We start from the raw sequence: 20,528 nt of genomic DNA on the forward strand, positions 1-20,528 counted from the left end.
ATTAATTTCCATTTGTAAGTCCATAATGCAGCCAGCATCCCACTCATCTCTGGCAAACATCACACTCCTCCCTCAGCATCTGCTGAACTATGCGCCGCTGCTCTGTGGAGAGGTGACTCAAATCCACGGGTGGATCCCAGGATTCCGGCTGTGACACACGTCCGGGCTGCTCCAGTGATGACCTGGTATGGCTTTGTGGTGGTTGACACTCTGTAGACTTGGGCTCCAATGGATAGACAGCATCAACACTGTGCAACCAGCCAAGTGTTGTGCGGCCATACAGGGTGATGTCACAGTTTGTTATATTTTCAACAGCCACTTTAATCCTTGTATTAGCTTGAGGAAGTTGAATAAGCTGCTCCCTTACCTTCAGTCCTGTGGGCCACGGTGTTTCTGGGTTGGGCTCCAACATGACATGGGGTCCAAACAGCACACCCTGCTTGAGGAAACTGCACTGCACTTGGACGGTTTTATTCTTTGGGACAGTGACTGGCATTCTCCCCATGCAAGCCAAATGGGGGATTGTTTCCTGAAGGCTGCTTCTTTAGAACAGTCAAAACAGCTCTGGCAGTTTTATATCCTACTTCAAGTGCAGAGCAAAGTCTCTCTACCATGTGACCAGCCGGAAAACTGCTTTCAGGGTCCTCACTTTCTAGAGCCAGCTCTTCAATCACATTGAATCCAATGATGAGACGCTCAAGCTCTGTAGTGGCAACAAGAATTGGGACAACCACAGGCCTGTCGCTCATCCCAGCTACAGCATTTTTACACAGTGTAAACTCCACTTCAATCCAACCTTGATATGGGATCTGTGTGCCATTTGCCGCTGATAAGTCCAGTCCTCCCTCCTCCAGTAACTCCTCCACGGGCCTCACAGAAACATCAGGTAGGTATCTCTGCTTCCACCCTGCTCCAACAATGGACACTTGGGAGCCAGTGTCCCACAGCACTCTGGTATCAACATCGTTCATAGTAGCTCGGACAAGACATCTCCTTCCCACTAGCTAAGCTGTTTGATGTTGTTTGCCTGTAAGGGGTGCTGTAGAGCAGAACAGATCTGTATTCTTACCAAGATGTAACCTGCTCTCGATCTTATTGGTTGAGGCTGTGGTGTTCCTGGCTCCTCTGCGGCAACCGATAGCCCAGTGGTCTGTACTCCCACACTTGTAGCAGTGGTCGCACTTTCCTCCTGGATTGGCCCGCTGACAATGATGACATTGTCGGTTGAGGTGTGTCCCTGGATGGCAATCTGCCATAGCGACGACTAGCCTGTCCCCTGGATGGTGGTGGTTGTGGTTGTCTAGGTGGCTGGTGCAGGTTAGAGAGCTGCATGGTGAGATTCTGTATGGCTTCACAGATAGCTTTATTCCCTTCATCAACTTTATCCATTAGCGTATCCCGTTTTTAAAACTGTTCCTGTTTCTTACTAGCTGTAGAGTCACTGTTATAACTGCAACCTTCTGAATTAGTACAGTTTGTTTCATAACCTATTACTGACACCTTGACTCTAGATTTTGTAGCCAGCTTGCCCCTCCTTTCAATTTCCAAGTTGTACGCTGCAGTCATTTTCTCCAAGAGTACTTCATCTGCAATTTTTGGAATTTCTAAGTATGGTTTTAAGTCTGTCCGTATGGTGTCATCTTGAAGTCCGGTGAGTATTGTCTGTAAAAACTGATTCTGAATGAGTTCTGGGCTGTACTTTAGTCCACTGTCTGCTCTTTCCGAAGCAAAGTGTATCTGTTGCCTCAAATCCATGGCTCGAACCAGAAACTGGACTGGAGTCTCTCTGGGTTCTTGTGCAGCATGAGTGAGAGCATGGTACAGCTCAGTGGCATCCTTTTCAACAAAGTGAGTCCTTAATATTTGTTTGAGGGCTTGCAGTGACAAATCATCTCTACTTTCGAGATAACTTCTGAGTTTTGTGCCTGGGATAATGGCTTGAATGACTGCATCCACAATTTCACATTCATCATACCCTTTTTTTTTTAAATGCTCTAGTAATTTGTCTTTCCAGACTAGCATATCCCAGCTTGTCCTTCTGATTGTGTTCACCAATTTGTCCATTAATTTTCAGGTCTTTTCTGTACATTGGGTGAACAGTTTGAGTCCTTTCAGTTAAGCTCATAGCAGTAGCAGGAAAATTGACAGATGTTTGTAGCCTCACCCCAGATTCGACATTGGGTGCAGTACTGGCTGTGTCCGCCAGACGGCGACGTGGGAGCGGGCAGTGTTTTCAGTTAATCTATTTTATCATTTATTGTTAATAATAAAGACATTCCTTCATCTTCAAGCAACGTGACATCATCACCTTCCAAATGCTGGAGGATGAGCCTTCTCAATTTGCCAGAGGAGTCCTTATCTTCATTATTAATTGCAATGCCAAGTGTATTTGTGCAAAGATCAACAAGTTCCAAAACAGGTAAGGTAATTAGCTTTTCCTCAATTCTTTCCAACATTTCTTCCCACATAGAAGACATTTGCTGTTGTGGCGCAGACATGATTGAAGAAACTCGTTACCTTGGTTTTAATGGTAGATTGCGTTGTGATCTGTCGTGCTTGAGTAGTAGCCACTGTTAGCATTAGCTCCGCACTAGCTCCGCGTTGGCGTCCTTCATTGAACTCCACTCACAGTTAGAATCCTCGCATGAGCTCCGGTAGCATCCACAGTAACGCTTCCAAAACTTAATCCGACCAGGCAGAAACACCAAGATTTTTGTTGTTGCACCCTTAGAATGATCAATAGTCCGGCACTTCCTTCTTTGTCTTTATTTTATTATTTTTTTCACGTTTTCATGTCACAGATGTACACACAGGTTGGTCCCCTATGAAAAACACAGTGTAGATTTTAAGTTAAATTTGGATTAAGTTTTTTAGTGTGCAAAAGATTAAAAAAGTGAAACACATCAACGTCTGGAAGCCTTAGCCGGCAACTACAGCCCAGCAATTCTCACCTGAGAACGCTGTGGGCCACGTATTTAAAGAAAGCTAGGAAGTTGCACACGGGCTTACCCAGTGACTTCCGCTCGCTTCACAATAAAAGCAGCGCGTTCGATAAATTGCAATGTATCTATATATGTACTGTGATCAGAGGTGCACATAGTTAAAAGCATATGGACTGACAACATCTCCACCATAACGATGAGTTCACTGTACTCCCAACGGCCTCTACAGTCACCAGATCTCAGCTGGGATGTGGTGGAATGGGAGATTCTCATCATGATGTAGATCAACTATGTGATACTTCATATCAATATGAAGCAAAACCTCTGAGGAATGTTCCCAACAACTTGTTGAATCTGTGACACCAATAATTATGTCACTTGCTAGAGAAAAGGAGGTTCTATTTGACACTAGAAAGGTGAACCTGATAAAGTTGCTGATGGGTGTGTAAACTACAGACACAAAGATAACTCTATCCAGTGCTGAGACTTCATAACAACTTGCCTATTTCAAATGAAAATGTTTCCATCTTCAGGTCATATACAGATCACCGTTTTTTATATAAATGCTGACTCTGGTGGGACTTGAACCCACAACCTTTGAATTGCTACTTACTCTCTACCTAGAAGTCCAATGCGCTATCCATTGCGCCACAGAGCCTTCAGTCACACACTCTGCACATTGAAAAAAATGCCAAAATCACATGTGAACTGTTGTTTCAGTTTCCTTTCTATTTTGCTTTATAAAGTTGCACTTATGAATGTCACAATGTACTGTGGGACTTGACAGTCATTTTGCAGAATAATTCCTTGGCCGTGTCATTACATCGGCTAGCTTATGGTACTTTATTTCAGTCTGGGATATTAAAAGACAGAGATAACAGGTGTTCAAGTTAGGATTGCTCCCATGTCATTTGACACACTGGCAACTTCCAGCAGGAAGTTGCACAAGGTCACAAAGCTCAAATGATCTCTAACATAATGATGAATTCACTGTTTTCCAATGGCCTCCAAAGTCACCAGATCACAGTCCAACAGAGCAGCTTTGGGACATGGTGGAACAGGAGAGTCTCATCAACAAGTGCTGCAACTGTGTGCTTCTTTATGTCAATATGGAGCAAAACCTCTGAGGAATGTTCCCAACAACTTGTTGAATCTGTGACACCAATAATTATGTCAATTTCGAGAGAAAAGGAGGTCCTATCCGGCACTAGAAAGGTGAACCTGATAAAGTTGCTGATGAGTGTGTATGCTACAGACGCAAAGATAACTCTATCCAGTGCTGAGACTTCATAACAACGTGCCTATTTTAAACGAAAACACATCTGTCTTCAGGTCATGGTCTTTAAACACAGTACTGACTCTGGTGGGATTTGAACCCACAGCCTTTGAATGGCTTCTTATGCACTAACTAGAAGTCCAATGCGCTATCCATTGCGCCACAGAGCCTTTAGACATGCAAGATGCACCTTGGGAACATGCAAACTGAGGTGTGAACTGTTGTGAAGTTGCACTTATAATTGTAGCTGTGTAATGTGGGACTTGACAATCATTTCGCAGAATAATTCCTTGGCCGTGTCATAACATTGGCTAGCTTATGGTACTTTTTTGCAGCCTGGGATCTCAGAAGACAACAAACACAGGTGTCCACATTAATCTTGCTCCCATGCTCCTAACCAAACTGGCAACTTCAGGCAGGATGTTGCACCATGTCACAATGCTCAAATCATCTCTAATATAACAATGATTTCACTGTACTCCAACGGCCTCCACAGTCACCAGATGTCCAACAGAGTGAGTCCAACAGAGCAGCTTTGGGATGTGGCAGAATGGGATGTTTTCATTATGAACAGCTGAAAATCCCAATAAAGTGCCAGTTGAATAAATGTCTAGTTGTAATTTATCAGTACAATAAAAAACCCTTTATGTTATTCAAAAAAATGCACACTCTTATTCATGAAAAAAAATTAATACAGCAAGTTATAAACTACCCTGCTTAAAGCACTAGTTTGAAAAAGATTTTCCTTTTCTTTTTTTTTCTTTTTTTAAAAAAAAGACAAACATACAGTTTAGCTTATGAAGTATGACAGAAAAATACAACAACATATCTGTAAATACACAATGTTTAAAAATGGTTGCAATGGTCCCTGTGACCCTTCATCGGACTAAGCGGTTAGGATAATGAATAAATGGATAAATGAAAACATGGATGAATGAATAAATTAAATTAAATTAAATTAAATTAAATTAAATTAAATTAAATTAAATTAAATTAAATTAAATTGAATTAAATTAAATTAAATTAAATTAAATTAGGATTTTTATTTATTTATTTGTATTTAGGTGTGCTATTAAATGTATAATATGATATTCTGTCCTATTTATACATCTATTCTATAGAAACACAGCTGTATGAAACACATTTCCTGTTTATCACTAAGTCAAACTTGGTAAAATGTTTGTGTATATATAAAATTTCCTGATATATTTATTCTTTAGTGATTTGCAATGTGTTGGATGATGATGATGATGATATAATATAATGGGGCTAATTTTCAAACATACTATCCTCATCTGAGCATATACAGGAAAACACATGAAATGGTTAAAATATTTCTAGATATTTTTAAATCAAAATGTTGAGATTCCAAAAACGCATTTTTACTTAATCATTTAATGTGTAATTAAGTTTTAAATTGATTACCTTTACAGGGCAAATTAAGGATTTAGAGACACAAGAAGGACAGAAACTTTAATCTGTTTACTAAATGCACTTTTAAAACAACCGACTGGTGAAACGGTTTTTAGAAGTTTTAGTTGGACTTGATGCAGTTTGAGAGTTAAAGTCCTCTGTGTGCTGGATGCTGCAGCGTTCTCTGAAACTAAACTGTGCCTTATCACCTCCTCACATTCGTTTTTATATCTTCCAATGGAGATATAAGAGTGTGGGGAAACAAGCTGATTAAAAGTATTTTCAAGCAGGCGGAAAACAGAAAGTTACCGTTTTAATGCCACATTTCCACTTTCTGTTGTTCTGATTAAAGAAGCTTCATGTATAAAGACTGACATGTTGATGGTTCTGTGATGGTTTTCATCGTGATGTGGTGGAACAGGAGATTCTCATCACAATGTGCAGTAACTGTGTGATGCTTCATGTCGACATGGAGCAAAATCTCTGAGGAATGTTTCCAACACCTTGTTGACACCAGGAACTAAAGCCTAAACGTGAACATAATTATTTATTATTTTCCAGTTGCCATGTGAACCAATGAGTCTTCATCCACGGTTCCGGTGCTCTGCTGCTCTGATGTGCACAGTGAGCAGCGGCGGGATGCAAATGAAAAACATGATTTTATGAAAATGTTTCATTCTAGCTGGGACCCAATATTATCACAATACATTATGCATCTCAGCCAGCTGCTTAAGAAGCTGGTCACAGTGTCCATACTGGGTTCTGTCATTTATGAAGCAGGAAAGCAAACAGATAGAGGAGAGATGTGCCCAGACTTCCTATCTACGCTTCTTTAGATGAGATGCTGATGGCAACACGTGTCAAGATATCTTAATGCCCCTCCCTTTCAAATATCTGCCAAGTTTTAGATGGGCGTAACCTTCAAATGCTCGAGTTTGAGAGTTGATAAGCCTCATTTACTGAAACGTGTTTCATAAACAAGCATGGACGCCTTCTGGATTCAAGTAACAGCGATGCAGAAGAAAATGGAAGCTATAATAGCATTCCTGAGAGGTGACAGAGGTGGGAGAGGTAACACAGAGGAGAAAGGAGATCAGCTGGACCTGGAATCCTTCTCTTGTTCCATCTGTCTGGATCTCCTGAAGGATCCGGTGACTATTCCCTGTGGACACAGCTACTGCATGGACTGTATTAAAAGCTTCTGGGATGGAGAGGATCAGAAGGGAATCTACAGCTGCCCTCAATGCAGGAAGACCTTCATACCGAGACCTGTCCTGGAGAAAAACACCATGTTAGCTGATTTACTGGAAGAGCTGAAGAAGACTGGACTCCAAGCTGCTCCTGCTGATCACTGCTATGCTGGACCTGAAGATGTGGCCTGTGATTTCTGCTCTGGAAGAAAACTGAAAGCCATCAAGTCCTGTTTATTCTGTCTGGCCTCTTACTGTGAGAAACACCTTCAGCCTCATTATGAATCACCTGCATTCAAGAAACACCAGCCGGTGGAGCCCTCCAAGAACCTCCAGCAGAACATCTGCTCTCGTCATGATGAGGCGATGAAGATGTTCTGCCGTACTGATCAGAAGTGTATCTGTTATCTCTGCTCTGTGGATGAACATAAAGGCCACGACACGGTCTCAGCTGCAGCAGAAAGGACTGAGAGGCAGAGAGAGCTGGAGGTGAGTCGACAAGAAATCCAGCAGAGAATCCAGGACAGAGAGAAAGATGTGAAGCTGCTTCAACAGGAGGTGGAGGCCATCAATCACTCTGCTGATACAACAGTGGAGGACAGTGAGAAGATCTTCACTCAGCTGATCCGTCTCATCCAGAAAAGAAGCTCTGATGTGAAGCAGCAGATCAGATCCCAGCAGGAAACTGAAGTGAGGCGAGTCAAAGAGCTTCAGGAGAAGCTGGAGCAGGAGATCACTGAGCTGAAGAGGAGAGACGCTGAGCTGAAGCAGCTCTCACACACAGAGGATCACAAGGAGTTCATAGAAAACTACTCTGCACCTGCATGCTTTAGGAAGTCTGTCCACTTTATCGCAGTACACTCATTTTATCTGCAGCACTTTGACCAAGTGCAGGAGGCTTTCTTGCACATGAGGGATAAACTACATGAAATTCTAAATGATGAATGGATGAAGATCTCCCTGAAGGTCACTGAAGTTGACACTTTACTGTCGCAAGAGCCGAAGACCACAGCTGAATTCTTCGAATATTCACAGCAAATCACGCTGGATCCAAACACAGCAAACATGCATCTGGTTTTATTGGAGGAAAACAGAAAAGTAAAATTCACAAAAGGACAATCTTATCCTTTTCACCCGGACAGATGTGCAGCCGCAGGTCAGGTCCTGAGCCGAGAGAAGCTGACGGGACGCTGCTACTGGGAGGTGGAGAAAGGTTTGGGAGGAGTTTCAGTGGTGGTTGCGTACAAAGATAGCAACACAGTGAAAGAAATGTTTGGAACAAACTCTAAGTCTTGGGCATTATGTGTTTTCAAACGTGGTTTTGAATTCAGACACAACAACATCATTACCTCCATCTCAGGTCCTCGGTCCTCCAGAGTAGGAGTGTACCTGGATCACAGAGCAGGTATTCTGTCCTTCTACAGCGTCTCTGAAACCAGGACTCTCCTCCACAGAGTCCAGACCACATTCACTCAGCCGCTCTATGCTGGACTTCAGCTCTACGGCCCCATCGGCGCCACAGCTGAGTTCTGTAAGATTAATTAGATTTCAGAATGAATTATAGGAGAAAAAAGTTTGAATTTAAGTTTTTCTTCTAAGATATTTCTTAATTAAAAATAAGAACAACTATTGGTTTGTTGTTTTATCTAGCTTGCATTTAAACATTAGCTGTCAAATGTGTGTGCTTGCATGCTTTTCACCACTAGATGTCGCTGTTTTATCACACGTCTTCTTCATAAGTACGGAGCCAGCTTTGTCAACAAGTTCCTGCATTTACGACTGGTGTTGTTTTCAGCAACTTATGTTTGTTTTTAGTGTTTTAAAAAGAGATTTTTACACACACATACACACACACACACACACACACACACATATATATATATATATATATATATATATATATATATATATATATATATATATATATATATATATATATATATATATTTTGTCAACCTAAATATTTTCATCTCCCTGAATGCTACTGAACAAACACCTTTTGGTCTTTAGTACATTAAATAAGAAAAATGGCCTCCATTGCAACAAGCATGTTTTATGGGAAGAGCAAAAGTGCATAATACTTTTCTTTGTGCTGGTTTTTACTTGAAATTTTGTAGTTATATTTTCATTGAATATCTTATAAACACATTAAATTCTTTCTTAGATAAATATAACTATATTTTACCACAATATTTAAAAGTTTAAGCAATGTCCTCCGTAGTGGACATTTGTAGTAATTTTTTTCCTCCTATCTATCTATCTATCTATCTATCTATCTATATATAAATATATACATATATATATGTGTGTGTGTGTGCGTGTGTGTGTGTGTAAATTGAATATATATTGCATGCACTGGTGTTTTGGTCAGTAATGATAGTTCTAGGTTTGTAACAATTCAGGGAAAATCTTTACCCTGATTTTGTTATCTTTTTCTAGATTAAAGCCTTCCTGCACACAAACCTGTCTGTAAATGAAGTCACACTGAACAGCTTTACACCATCTTACTTTTACATGTGGACTGCTCTAAAGCTCTGCTAAATAGTCAGGAGTCACGTTCAACATCTGGGTGCAAATTTAACCTGAGTGTACGTATACATGTCCTTTTAAAAAGAATAATGTTCTTTTTTTTTTTTTTACCAGCATCATGCCAACATTTAATCTATAACATTTCCTGAATTGATCATATAAAAATCAACAGATCTTAAGTTGCTTCATTAGACATTATAAACAGATAAAACAGCGTGTTGTTGTTGTAATCGGACGTAGTAGAGAACACCATGAGAACGTTAAAGGGTGAAGTGTGGGCGTTGATCACATATAAAAGAACAGGTATGTGCATTATGCAGAACACCTTTTTTTAACAACCCTGAAAATGGCAAAAAGACACACTTATGAAGCACAATTTAAACTGAAGGCCATCAACTACGCCAAGCAACATGGAAATCGAGCAGCCGAGAGAGAATTTAATATTAATGAATCGATGGTTCGCAAGTGGAGGAAGATGGAAAATGAGCTCCGACAGGAAAGACTGGAGCAGTGGATCATCGATCAAAGAACGAGTGGGAGAAGCGTTTCGACGGTCACCATTCGACTACAAGCAGTAACACTATCAGAGGAAATGAAAATTGAACATTTCCAAGGAGGTCCGTCTTGGTGCTTTCGTTTCATGAAACGGTGCCATTTTTCCATCCGGACAAGGACTACAGTAGCGCAGCAACTTCCAGCGGATTATAATGAAAAGCTGGACATTTTCCGCGCTTACTGCAGCAAACACATCGCCGACAAACACATCCAGCCCAACCACATCACTAACATGGACGAGGTGCCGCTCACCTTCGACATCCCGGTTGGTCACACTGTGGAGAAGAAGGGGACCAGCACAGTAGCGATACGCACAACGGGGGACGAAAAGTCTTCTTTTACTATTGTGCTTGGCTGCCATGCTAATGGACAGAAACTGCCGCCAATGGTGATTTTCAAGAGAAAGACTTTGCCTAAAGAGAAGTTTCCAGCAGGAGTCATCATTAAGGCAAATGTAAAGGGCTGGATGGATGAGGAAATGATGAAAGAATGGCTGAGGGAGGTGTATGTAAAGAGACCAGGTGGTTTTTTTCACGCATCACCATCGCTGTTGATCTGTGACTCTATGTGTGCCCATCTCACAGCCGATGTGAAAAAACAAGTGAAACAAATGAACTCTGAGCTTGCTGTCATTCCGGGAGGCCTGACGAAGGAACTCCAACAGCTGGACATCGGTGTGAACCGGCCATTCAAAGTAAGGCTGCGAGCGGCGTGGGAGCGATGGATGACCGATGGAGACCACAGTTTCACTAAGAGTGGAAGGCAGCGCCGGGCGAGTTACGCCACAATTTGCCAATGGATTGTAGATGCTTGGGCTAACGTGTCTGCTGGCACTGTTGTCCGCGTTTTCGCAAAAGCCGGCATCATTTCAGAGGAGCCGCACGGCACGGAAAGTGACTCTGACATTGAAGAAAGTGAACCTTGCATGTTTGCTGGAGATTTAGCGCAGCTGTTCAACTCAGAAACAGAGGATGAGGACTTTGATGGGTTTGACTGATGACGATTACCGGTAAAAAAAATGTGAGTACCAAACTCAGTTTTGGTCCCGGTCTATTTTTTAATACACACACTTGTGTGCTTGTTTTATCCGTGTGTTTTACCATGCCCGCGCCTATTGATAATTAAAAAATGCTAGTACTTTGTAATCAATACTTAAATAAAGCACAACCAAACTCAGTTTTGCTCCCGCTCTATTTTTAAAAAGTCATACTTGTATGCTTGTGTGCATTGAGAATGTTAAAGGGGGAAGTGTGGGCGTGGATTGTACCGGTATATAAAACCCATGCCCTATGGTCAGGTGCGCCTTCTATATGTGTTAAATACAGAAAGTGCGCACATAACTGAGACTGCGCCTTTTAGTACAGTGCGCCTTATGGTCGTGAAAATACGGTAAGTGACTTGTGGTTTAAACAAATCATTTTTTCTGCTCTGAGTTTTATCCCACTCGCTCTCTGTCTCTGCAAGACCTGCCTAACATTACGCACATGTTCTTCAAATGTGCGGCTGAAAACCAAGACGTCGTCTAGATAGGGCACACAGACTTCATCCCTCAAATCCCCCAGGCATCCCTCCATATGGCGTTGGAAAGCAGCCAGGGCATTTGAAAGTCCAAATGGGATCCTGATCCACTCGTAAAGTCCCCATGGTGTTATGAAGGCTGTGTAAGGTCGACTCTTCTCACTCATGAAGCCTTGGTGGTACGCCTTGCCCTGGTCCAAAACAGTGAACCAGCGATTTCCTCCCAAGTTTTACAGTATTTCCTGGATTCTGGGGATGGGATGATGGTCTGGAAGGGTCTTCTCGTTCAGCAGCCTGTAGTCAATACACAAACGAAGAGTTCCATCCTTTTTCCTGACACAAACTACAGGTGAAGAGTAAGAAGAATATGACTTTTGAATCCAGCCTCTATCCAATAAGTCTAGGATGTGAGTCTTCACTTCTTGGTACAAATGTCGTGGTATTGCATTGTAAGTCCTTTGAACAGGGACAGAGTCTTTTAAATTAATTTCCATTTGTAAGTCGATAATGCAGCCAGCATCCCACTCATCTCTGGCAAACATCACACTCCTCCCTCAGCATCTGCTGAACTATGCGCCGCTGCTCTGTGGAGAGGTGACTCAAATCCACGGGTGGATCCCAGGATTCCGGCTGTGACACAGGTCCGGGCTGCTCCAGTGATGACCTGGTATGGCTTTGTGGTGGTTGACACTCTGTAGACTTGGGCTCCAATGGATAGACAGCATCAACACTGTGCAACCAGCCAAGTGTTGTGCGGCCATACAGGGTGATGTCACAGTTTGTTATATTTTCAACAGCCACTTTAATCCTTGTATTAGCTTGAGGAAGTTGAATAAGCTGCTCCCTTACCTTCAGTCCTGTGGGCCACGGTGTTTCTGGGTTGGGCTCCAACATGACATGGGGTCCAAACAGCACACCCTGCTTGAGGAAACTGCACTGCACTTGGACGGTTTTATTCTTTGGGACAGTGACTGGCATTCTCCCCATGCAAGCCAAATGGGGATTGTTTCCTGAAGGCTGCTTCTTTAGAACAGTCAAAACAGCTCTGGCAGTTTTATATCCTACTTCAAGTGCAGAGCAAAGTCTCTCTACCATGTGACCAGCCGGAAAACTGCTTTCAGGGTCCTCACTTTCTAGAGCCAGCTCTTCAATCACATTGAATCCAATGATGAGACGCTCAAGCTCTGTAGTGGCAACAAGAATTGGGACAACCACAGGCCTGTCGCTCATCCCAGCTACAGCATTTTTACACAGTGTAAACTCCACTTCAATCCAACCTTGATATGGGATCTGTGTGCCATTTGCCGCTGATAAGTCCAGTCCTCCCTCCTCCAGTAACTCCTCCACAGGCCTCACAGAAACATCAGGTAGGTATCTCTGCTTCCACCCTGCTCCAACAATGGACACTTGGGAGCCAGTGTCCCACAGCACTCTGGTATCAACATCGTTCATAGTAGCTCGGACAAGACATCTCCTTCCCACTAGCTAAGCTGTTTGATGTTGTTTGCCTGTAAGGGGTGCTGTAGAGCAGAACAGATCTGTATTCTTACCAAGATGTAACCTGCTCTCGATCTTATTGGTTGAGGCTGTGGTGTTCCTGGCTCCTCTGCGGCAACCGATAGCCCAGTGGTCTGTACTCCCACACTTGTAGCAGTGGTCGCACTTTCCTCCTGGATTGGCCCGCTGACAATGATGACATTGTCGGTTGAGGTGTGTCCCTGGATGGCAATCTGCCATAGCGACGACTAGCCTGTCCCCTGGATGGTGGTGGTTGTGGTTGTCTAGGTGGCTGGTGCAGGTTAGAGAGCTGCATGGTGAGATTCTGTATGGCTTCACAGATAGCTTTATTCCCTTCATCAACTTTATCCATTAGCGTATCCCGTTTTTTAAACTGTTCCTGTTTCTTACTAGCTGTAGAGTCACTGTTATAACTGCAACCTTCTGAATTAGTACAGTTTGTTTCACAACCTATTACTGACACCTTGACTCTAGATTTTGTAGCCAGCTTGCCCCTCCTTTCAATTTCCAAGTTGTACGCTGCAGTCATTTTCTCCAAGAGTACTTCATCTGCAATTTTTGGAATTTCTAAGTATGGTTTTAAGTCTGTCCGTATGGTGTCATCTTGAAGTCCGGTGAGTATTGTCTGTAAAAACTGATTCTGAATGAGTTCTGGGCTGTACTTTAGTCCACTGTCTGCTCTTTCCGAAGCAAAGTGTATCTGTTGCCTCAAATCCATGGCTCGAACCAGAAACTGGACTGGAGTCTCTCTGGGTTCTTGTGCAGCATGAGTGAGAGCATGGTACAGCTCAGTGGCATCCTTTTCAACAAAGTGAGTCCTTAATATTTGTTTGAGGGCTTGCAGTGACAAATCATCTCTACTTTCGAGATAACTTCTGAGTTTTGTGCCTGGGATAATGGCTTGAATGACTGCATCCACAATTTCACATTCATCATACCCTTTTTTTTTAAATGCTCTAGTAATTTGTCTTTCCAGACTAGCATATCCCAGCTTGTCCTTCTGATTGTGTTCACCAATTTGTCCATTAATTTTCAGGTCTTTTCTGTACATTGGGTGAACAGTTTGAGTCCTTTCAGTTAAGCTCATAGCAGTAGCAGGAAAATTGACAGATGTTTGTAGCCTCACCCCAGATTCGACATTGGGTGCAGTACTGGCTGTGTCCGCCAGACGGCGACGTGGGAGCGGGCAGTGTTTTCAGTTAATCTATTTTATCATTTATTGTTAATAATAAAGACATTCCTTCATCTTCAAGCAACGTGACATCATCACCTTCCAAATGCTGGAGGATGAGCCTTCTCAATTTGCCAGAGGAGTCCTTATCTTCATTATTAATTGCAATGCCAAGTGTATTTGTGCAAAGATCAACAAGTTCCAAAACAGGTAAGGTAATTAGCTTTTCCTCAATTCTTTCCAACATTTCTTCCCACATAGAAGACATTTGCTGTTGTGGCGCAGACATGATTGAAGAAACTCGTTACCTTGGTTTTAATGGTAGATTGCGTTGTGATCTGTCGTGCTTGAGTAGTAGCCACTGTTAGCATTAGCTCCGCACTAGCTCCGCGTTGGCGTCCTTCATTGAACTCCACTCACAGTTAGAATCCTCGCATGAGCTCCGGTAGCATCCACAGTAACGCTTCCAAAACTTAATCCGACCAGGCAGAAACACCAAGATTTTTGTTGTTGCACCCTTAGAATGATCAATAGTCCGGCACTTCCTTCTTTGTCTTTATTTTATTATTTTTTTCACGTTTTCATGTCACAGATGTACACACAGGTCGGTCCCCTATGAAAAACACAGTGTAGATTTTAAGTTAAATTTGGATTAAGTTTTTTAGTGTGCAAAAGATTAAAAAAGTGAAACACATCAACGTCTGGAAGCCTTAGCCGGCAACTACAGCCCAGCAATTCTCACCTGAGAACGCTGTGGGCCACGTATTTAAAGAAAGCTAGGAAGTTGCACACGGGCTTACCCAGTGACTTCCGCTCGCTTCACAATAAAAGCAGCGCGTTCGATAAATTGCAATATATCTATATATGTACTGTGATCAGAGGTGCACATAGTTAAAAGCATATGGACTGACAACATCTCCACCATAACGATGAGTTCACTGTACTCCCAACGGCCTCTACAGTCACCAGATCTCAGCTGGGATGTGGTGGATTGGGAGATTCTCATCATGATGTAGATCAACTATGTGATACTTCATATCAATATGAAGCAAAACCTCTGAGGAATGTTCCCAACAACTTGTTGAATCTGTGACACCAATAATTATGTCACTTGCTAGAGAAAAGGAGGTTCTATTTGACACTAGAAAGGTGAACCTGATAAAGTTGCTGATGGGTGTGTATACTACAGACACAAAGATAACTCTATCCAGTGCTGAGACTTCATAACAACTTGCCTATTTCAAATGAAAATGTTTCCATCTTCAGGTCATATACAGATCACCGTTTTTTATATAAATGCTGACTCTGGTGGGACTTGAACCCACAACCTTTGAATTGCTACTTACTCTCTACCTAGAAGTCCAATGCGCTATCCATTGCGCCACAGAGCCTTCAGTCACACACTCTGCACATTGAAAAAAATGCCAAAATCACATGTGAACTGTTGTTTCAGTTTCCTTTCTATTTTGCTTTATAAAGTTGCACTTATGAATGTCACAATGTACTGTGGGACTTGACAGTCATTTCGCAGAATAATTCCTTGGCCGTGTCATTACATCGGCTAGCTTATGGTACTTTATTTCAGTCTGGGATATTAAAAGACAGAGATAACAGGTGTTCAAGTTAGGATTGCTCCCATGTCATTTGACACACTGGCAACTTCCAGCAGGAAGTTGCACAAGGTCACAAAGCTCAAATGATCTCTAACATAATGATGAATTCACTGTTTTCCAATGGCCTCCAAAGTCACCAGATCACAGTCCAACAGAGCAGCTTTGGGACATGGTGGAACAGGAGAGTCTCATCAACAAGTGCTGCAACTGTGTGCTTCTTTATGTCAATATGGAGCAAAACCTCTGAGGAATGTTCCCAACAACTTGTTGAATCTGTGACACCAATAATTATGTCAATTTCGAGAGAAAAGGAGGTCCTATCCGGCACTAGAAAGGTGAACCTGATAAAGTTGCTGATGAGTGTGTATGCTACAGACGCAAAGATAACTCTATCCAGTGCTGAGACTTCATAACAACGTGCCTATTTTAAACGAAAACGCATCTGTCTTCAGGTCATGGTCTTTAAACACAGTACTGACTCTGGTGGGATTTGAACCCACAGCCTTTGAATGGCTTCTTATGCACTAACTAGAAGTCCAATGCGCTATCCATTGCGCCACAGAGCCTTTAGACATGCAAGATGCACCTTGGGAACATGCAAACTGAGGTGTGAACTGTCGTGAAGTTGCACTTATAATTGTAGCTGTGTAATGTGGGACTTGACAATCATTTCGCAGAATAATTCCTTGGCCGTGTCATAACATTGGCTAGCTTATGGTACTTTTTTGCAGCCTGGGATCTCAGAAGACAACAAACACAGGTGTCCACATTAATCTTGCTCCCATGCTCCTAACCAAACTGGCAACTTCAGGCAGGATGTTGCACCATGTCACAATGCTCAAATCATCTCTAATATAACAATGATTTCACTGTACTCCAACGGCCTCCACAGTCACCAGATGTCCAACAGAGTGAGTCCAACAGAGCAGCTTTGGGATGTGGCAGAATGGGATGTTTTCATTATGAACAGCTGAAAATCCCAATAAAGTGCCAGTTGAATAAATGTCTAGTTGTAATTTATCAGTACAATAAAAAACCCTTTATGTTATTCAAAAAAATGCACACTCTTATTCATGAAAAAAAATTAATACAGCAAGTTATAAACTACCCTGCTTAAAGCACTAGTTTGAAAAAGATTTTCCTTTTCTTTTTTTTTCTTTTTTTTAAAAAAAGACAAACATACAGTTTAGCTTATGAAGTATGACAGAAAAATACAACAACATATCTGTAAATACACAATGTTTAAAAATGGTTGCAATGGTCCCTGTGACCCTTCATCGGACTAAGCGGTTAGGATAATGAATAAATGGATAAATGAAAACATGGATGAATGAATAAATTAAATTAAATTAAATTAAATTAAATTAAATTAAATTAAATTAAATTGAATTAAATTAAATTAAATTAAATTAAATTAAATTAAATTAGGATTTTTATTTATTTATTTGTATTTAGGTGTGCTATTAAATGTATAATATGATATTCTGTCCTATTTATACATCTATTCTATAGAAACACAGCTGTATGAAACACATTTCCTGTTTATCACTAAGTCAAACTTGGTAAAATGTTTGTGTATATATAAAATTTCCTGATATATTTATTCTTTAGTGATTTGCAATGTGTTGGATGATGATGATGATGATATAATATAATGGGGCTAATTTTCAAACATACTATCCTCATCCGAGCATATACAGGAAAACACATGAAATGGTTAAAATATTTCTAGATATTTTTAAATCAAAATGTTGAGATTCCAAAAACGCATTTTTACTTAATCATTTAATGTGTAATTAAGTTTTAAATTGATTACCTTTACAGGGCAAATTAAGGATTTAGAGACACAAGAAGGACAGAAACTTTAATCTGTTTACTAAATGCACTTTTAAAACAACCGACTGGTGAAACGGTTTTTAGAAGTTTTAGTTGGACTTGATGCAGTTTCAGAGTTAAAGTCCTCTGTGTGCTGGATGCTGCAGCGTTCTCTGAAACTAAACTGTGCCTTATCACCTCCTCACATTCGTTTTTATATCTTCCAATGGAGATATAAGAGTGTGGGGAAACAAGCTGATTAAAAGTATTTTCAAGCAGGCGGAAAACAGAAAGTTACCGTTTTAATGCCACATTTCCACTTTCTGTTGTTCTGATTAAAGAAGCTTCATGTATAAAGACTGACATGTTGATGGTTCTGTGATGGTTTTCATCGTGATGTGGTGGAACAGGAGATTCTCATCACAATGTGCAGTAACTGTGTGATGCTTCATGTCGACATGGAGCAAAATCTCTGAGGAATGTTTCCAACACCTTGTTGACACCAGGAACTAAAGCCTAAACGTGAACATAATTATTTATTATTTTCCAGTTGCCATGTGAACCAATGAGTCTTCATCCACGGTTCCGGTGCTCTGCTGCTCTGATGTGCACAGTGAGCAGCGGCGGGATGCAAATGAAAAACATGATTTTATGAAAATGTTTCATTCTAGCTGGGACCCAACATTATCACAATACATTATGCATCTCAGCCAGCTGCTTAAGAAGCTGGTCACAGTGTCCATACTGGGTTCTGTCATTTATGAAGCAGGAAAGCAAACAGATAGAGGAGAGATGTGCCCAGACTTCCTATCTACGCTTCTTTAGATGAGATGCTGATGGCAACACGTGTCAAGATATCTTAATGCCCCTCCCTTTCAAATATCTGCCAAGTTTTAGATGGGCGTAACCTTCAAATGCTCGAGTTTGAGAGTTGATAAGCCTCATTTACTGAAACGTGTTTCATAAACAAGCATGGACGCCTTCTGGATTCAAGTAACAGCGATGCAGAAGAAAATGGAAGCTATAATAGCATTCCTGAGAGGTGACAGAGGTGGGAGAGGTAACACAGAGGAGAAAGGAGATCAGCTGGACCTGGAATCCTTCTCTTGTTCCATCTGTCTGGATCTCCTGAAGGATCCGGTGACTATTCCCTGTGGACACAGCTACTGCATGGACTGTATTAAAAGCTTCTGGGATGGAGAGGATCAGAAGGGAATCTACAGCTGCCCTCAATGCAGGAAGACCTTCATACCGAGACCTGTCCTGGAGAAAAACACCATGTTTGCTGATTTACTGGAAGACCTGAAGAAGACTGGACTCCAAGCTGCTCCTGCTGATCACTGCTATGCTGGACCTGAAGATGTGGCCTGTGATGTCTGCTCTGGAAGAAAACTGAAAGCCATCAAGTCCTGTTTATTCTGTCTGGCCTCTTACTGTGAGAAACACCTTCAGCCTCATTATGAATCACCTGCATTCAAGAAACACCAGCTGGTGGAGCCCTCCAAGAACCTCCAGCAGAACATCTGCTCTCGTCATGATGAGGTGATGAAGATCTTCTGCCGTACTGATCAGAAGTGTATCTGTCTGGTCTGCGTTATGGATGAACATAAAGGCCACGACACGGTCTCAGCTGCAGCAGAAAGGACTGAGAGGCAGAGAGAGCTGGAGGTGAGTCGACAAGAAATCCAGCAGAGAATCCAGGACAGAGAGAAAGATGTGAAGCTGCTTCAACAGGAGGTGGAGGCCATCAATCACTCTGCTGATACAACAGTGGAGGACAGTGAGAAGATCTTCACTCAGCTGATCCATCTCATCCAGAAAAGAAGCTCTGATGTGAAGCAGCAGATCAGATCCCAGCAGGAAACTGAAGTGAGGCGAGTCAAAGAGCTTCAGGAGAAGCTGGAGCAGGAGATCACTGAGCTGAAGAGGAGAGACGCTGAGCTGAAGCAGCTCTCACACACAGAGGATCACAAGGAGTTCATAGAAAACTACTCTGCACCTGCATGCTTTAGGAAGTCTGTCCACTTTATCGCAGTACACTCATTTTATCTGCAGCACTTTGACCAAGTGCAGGAGGCTTTCTTGCACATGAGGGATAAACTACATGAAATTCTAAATGATGAATGGATGAAGATCTCCCTGAAGGTCACTGAAGTTGACACTTTACTGTCGCAAGAGCCGAAGACCACAGCTGAATTCTTCGAATATTCACAGCAAATCACGCTGGATCCAAACACAGCAAACATGCATCTGGTTTTATTGGAGGAAAACAGAAAAGTAAAATTCACAAAAGGACAATCTTATCCTTTTCACCCGGACAGATGTGCAGCCGCAGGTCAGGTCCTGAGCCGAGAGAAGCTGACGGGACGCTGCTACTGGGAGGTGGAGAAAGGTTTGGGAGGAGTTTCAGTGGTGGTTGCGTACAAAGATAGCAACACAGTGAAAGAAATGTTTGGAACAAACTCTAAGTCTTGGGCATTATGTGTTTTCAAACGTGGTTTTGAATTCAGACACAACAACATCATTACCTCCATCTCAGGTCCTCGGTCCTCCAGAGTAGGAGTGTACCTGGATCACAGAGCAGGTATTCTGTCCTTCTACAGCGTCTCTGAAACCAGGACTCTCCTCCACAGAGTCCAGACCACATTCACTCAGCCGCTCTATGCTGGACTTCAGCTCTACGGCCCCATCGGCGCCACAGCTGAGTTCTGTAAGATTAATTAGATTTCAGAATGAATTATAGGAGAAAAAAGTTTGAATTTAAGTTTTTCTTCTAAGATATTTCTTAATTAAAAATAAGAACAACTATTGGTTTGTTGTTTTATCTAGCTTGCATTTAAACATTAGCTGTCAAATGTGTGTGCTTGCATGCTTTTCACCACTAGATGTCGCTGTTTTATCACACGTCTTCTTCATAAGTACGAAGCCAGCTTTGTCAACAAGTTCCTGCATTTACGACTGGTGTTGTTTTCAGCAACTTATGTTTGT

The 20,528-nt window shown here is 41.9% G+C and overlaps 2 protein-coding genes across 2 annotated transcripts; both read left to right on the forward strand.

Annotated features, from left to right (window-relative positions):
* Positions 1–6,722: 6,722 nt before the first annotated feature.
* Positions 6,723–8,254, forward strand: LOC306758173 (tripartite motif-containing protein 16-like; the record flags this gene model as incomplete). The annotated part of the gene is made up of 2 exons (XM_079243399.1): positions 6,723–8,062; positions 8,182–8,254. The coding sequence occupies exons 1-2, from the start codon at positions 6,813–6,815 to the stop codon at positions 8,252–8,254; spliced, it is 1,323 nt and encodes a 440-aa protein (XP_079099525.1). The 5' UTR covers positions 6,723–6,812.
* Positions 8,255–18,620: 10,366 nt separating this feature from the next.
* LOC306758120 (tripartite motif-containing protein 16-like) lies at positions 18,621–20,264 on the forward strand (the record flags this gene model as incomplete). The annotated part of the gene is made up of 1 exon (XM_079243330.1): positions 18,621–20,264. Exon 1 carries the CDS (start codon positions 18,711–18,713, stop codon positions 20,262–20,264), a length of 1,554 nt encoding a protein of 517 aa, XP_079099456.1. The 5' UTR covers positions 18,621–18,710.
* Positions 20,265–20,528: the final 264 nt, after the last annotated feature.

The sequence above is a fragment of the Telmatherina bonti genome (genome assembly GCF_933228915.1).
Source record: "Telmatherina bonti genome assembly, chromosome: 7".
In the NCBI taxonomy this organism is placed as follows: Eukaryota; Metazoa; Chordata; class Actinopteri; order Atheriniformes; family Telmatherinidae; genus Telmatherina; species Telmatherina bonti.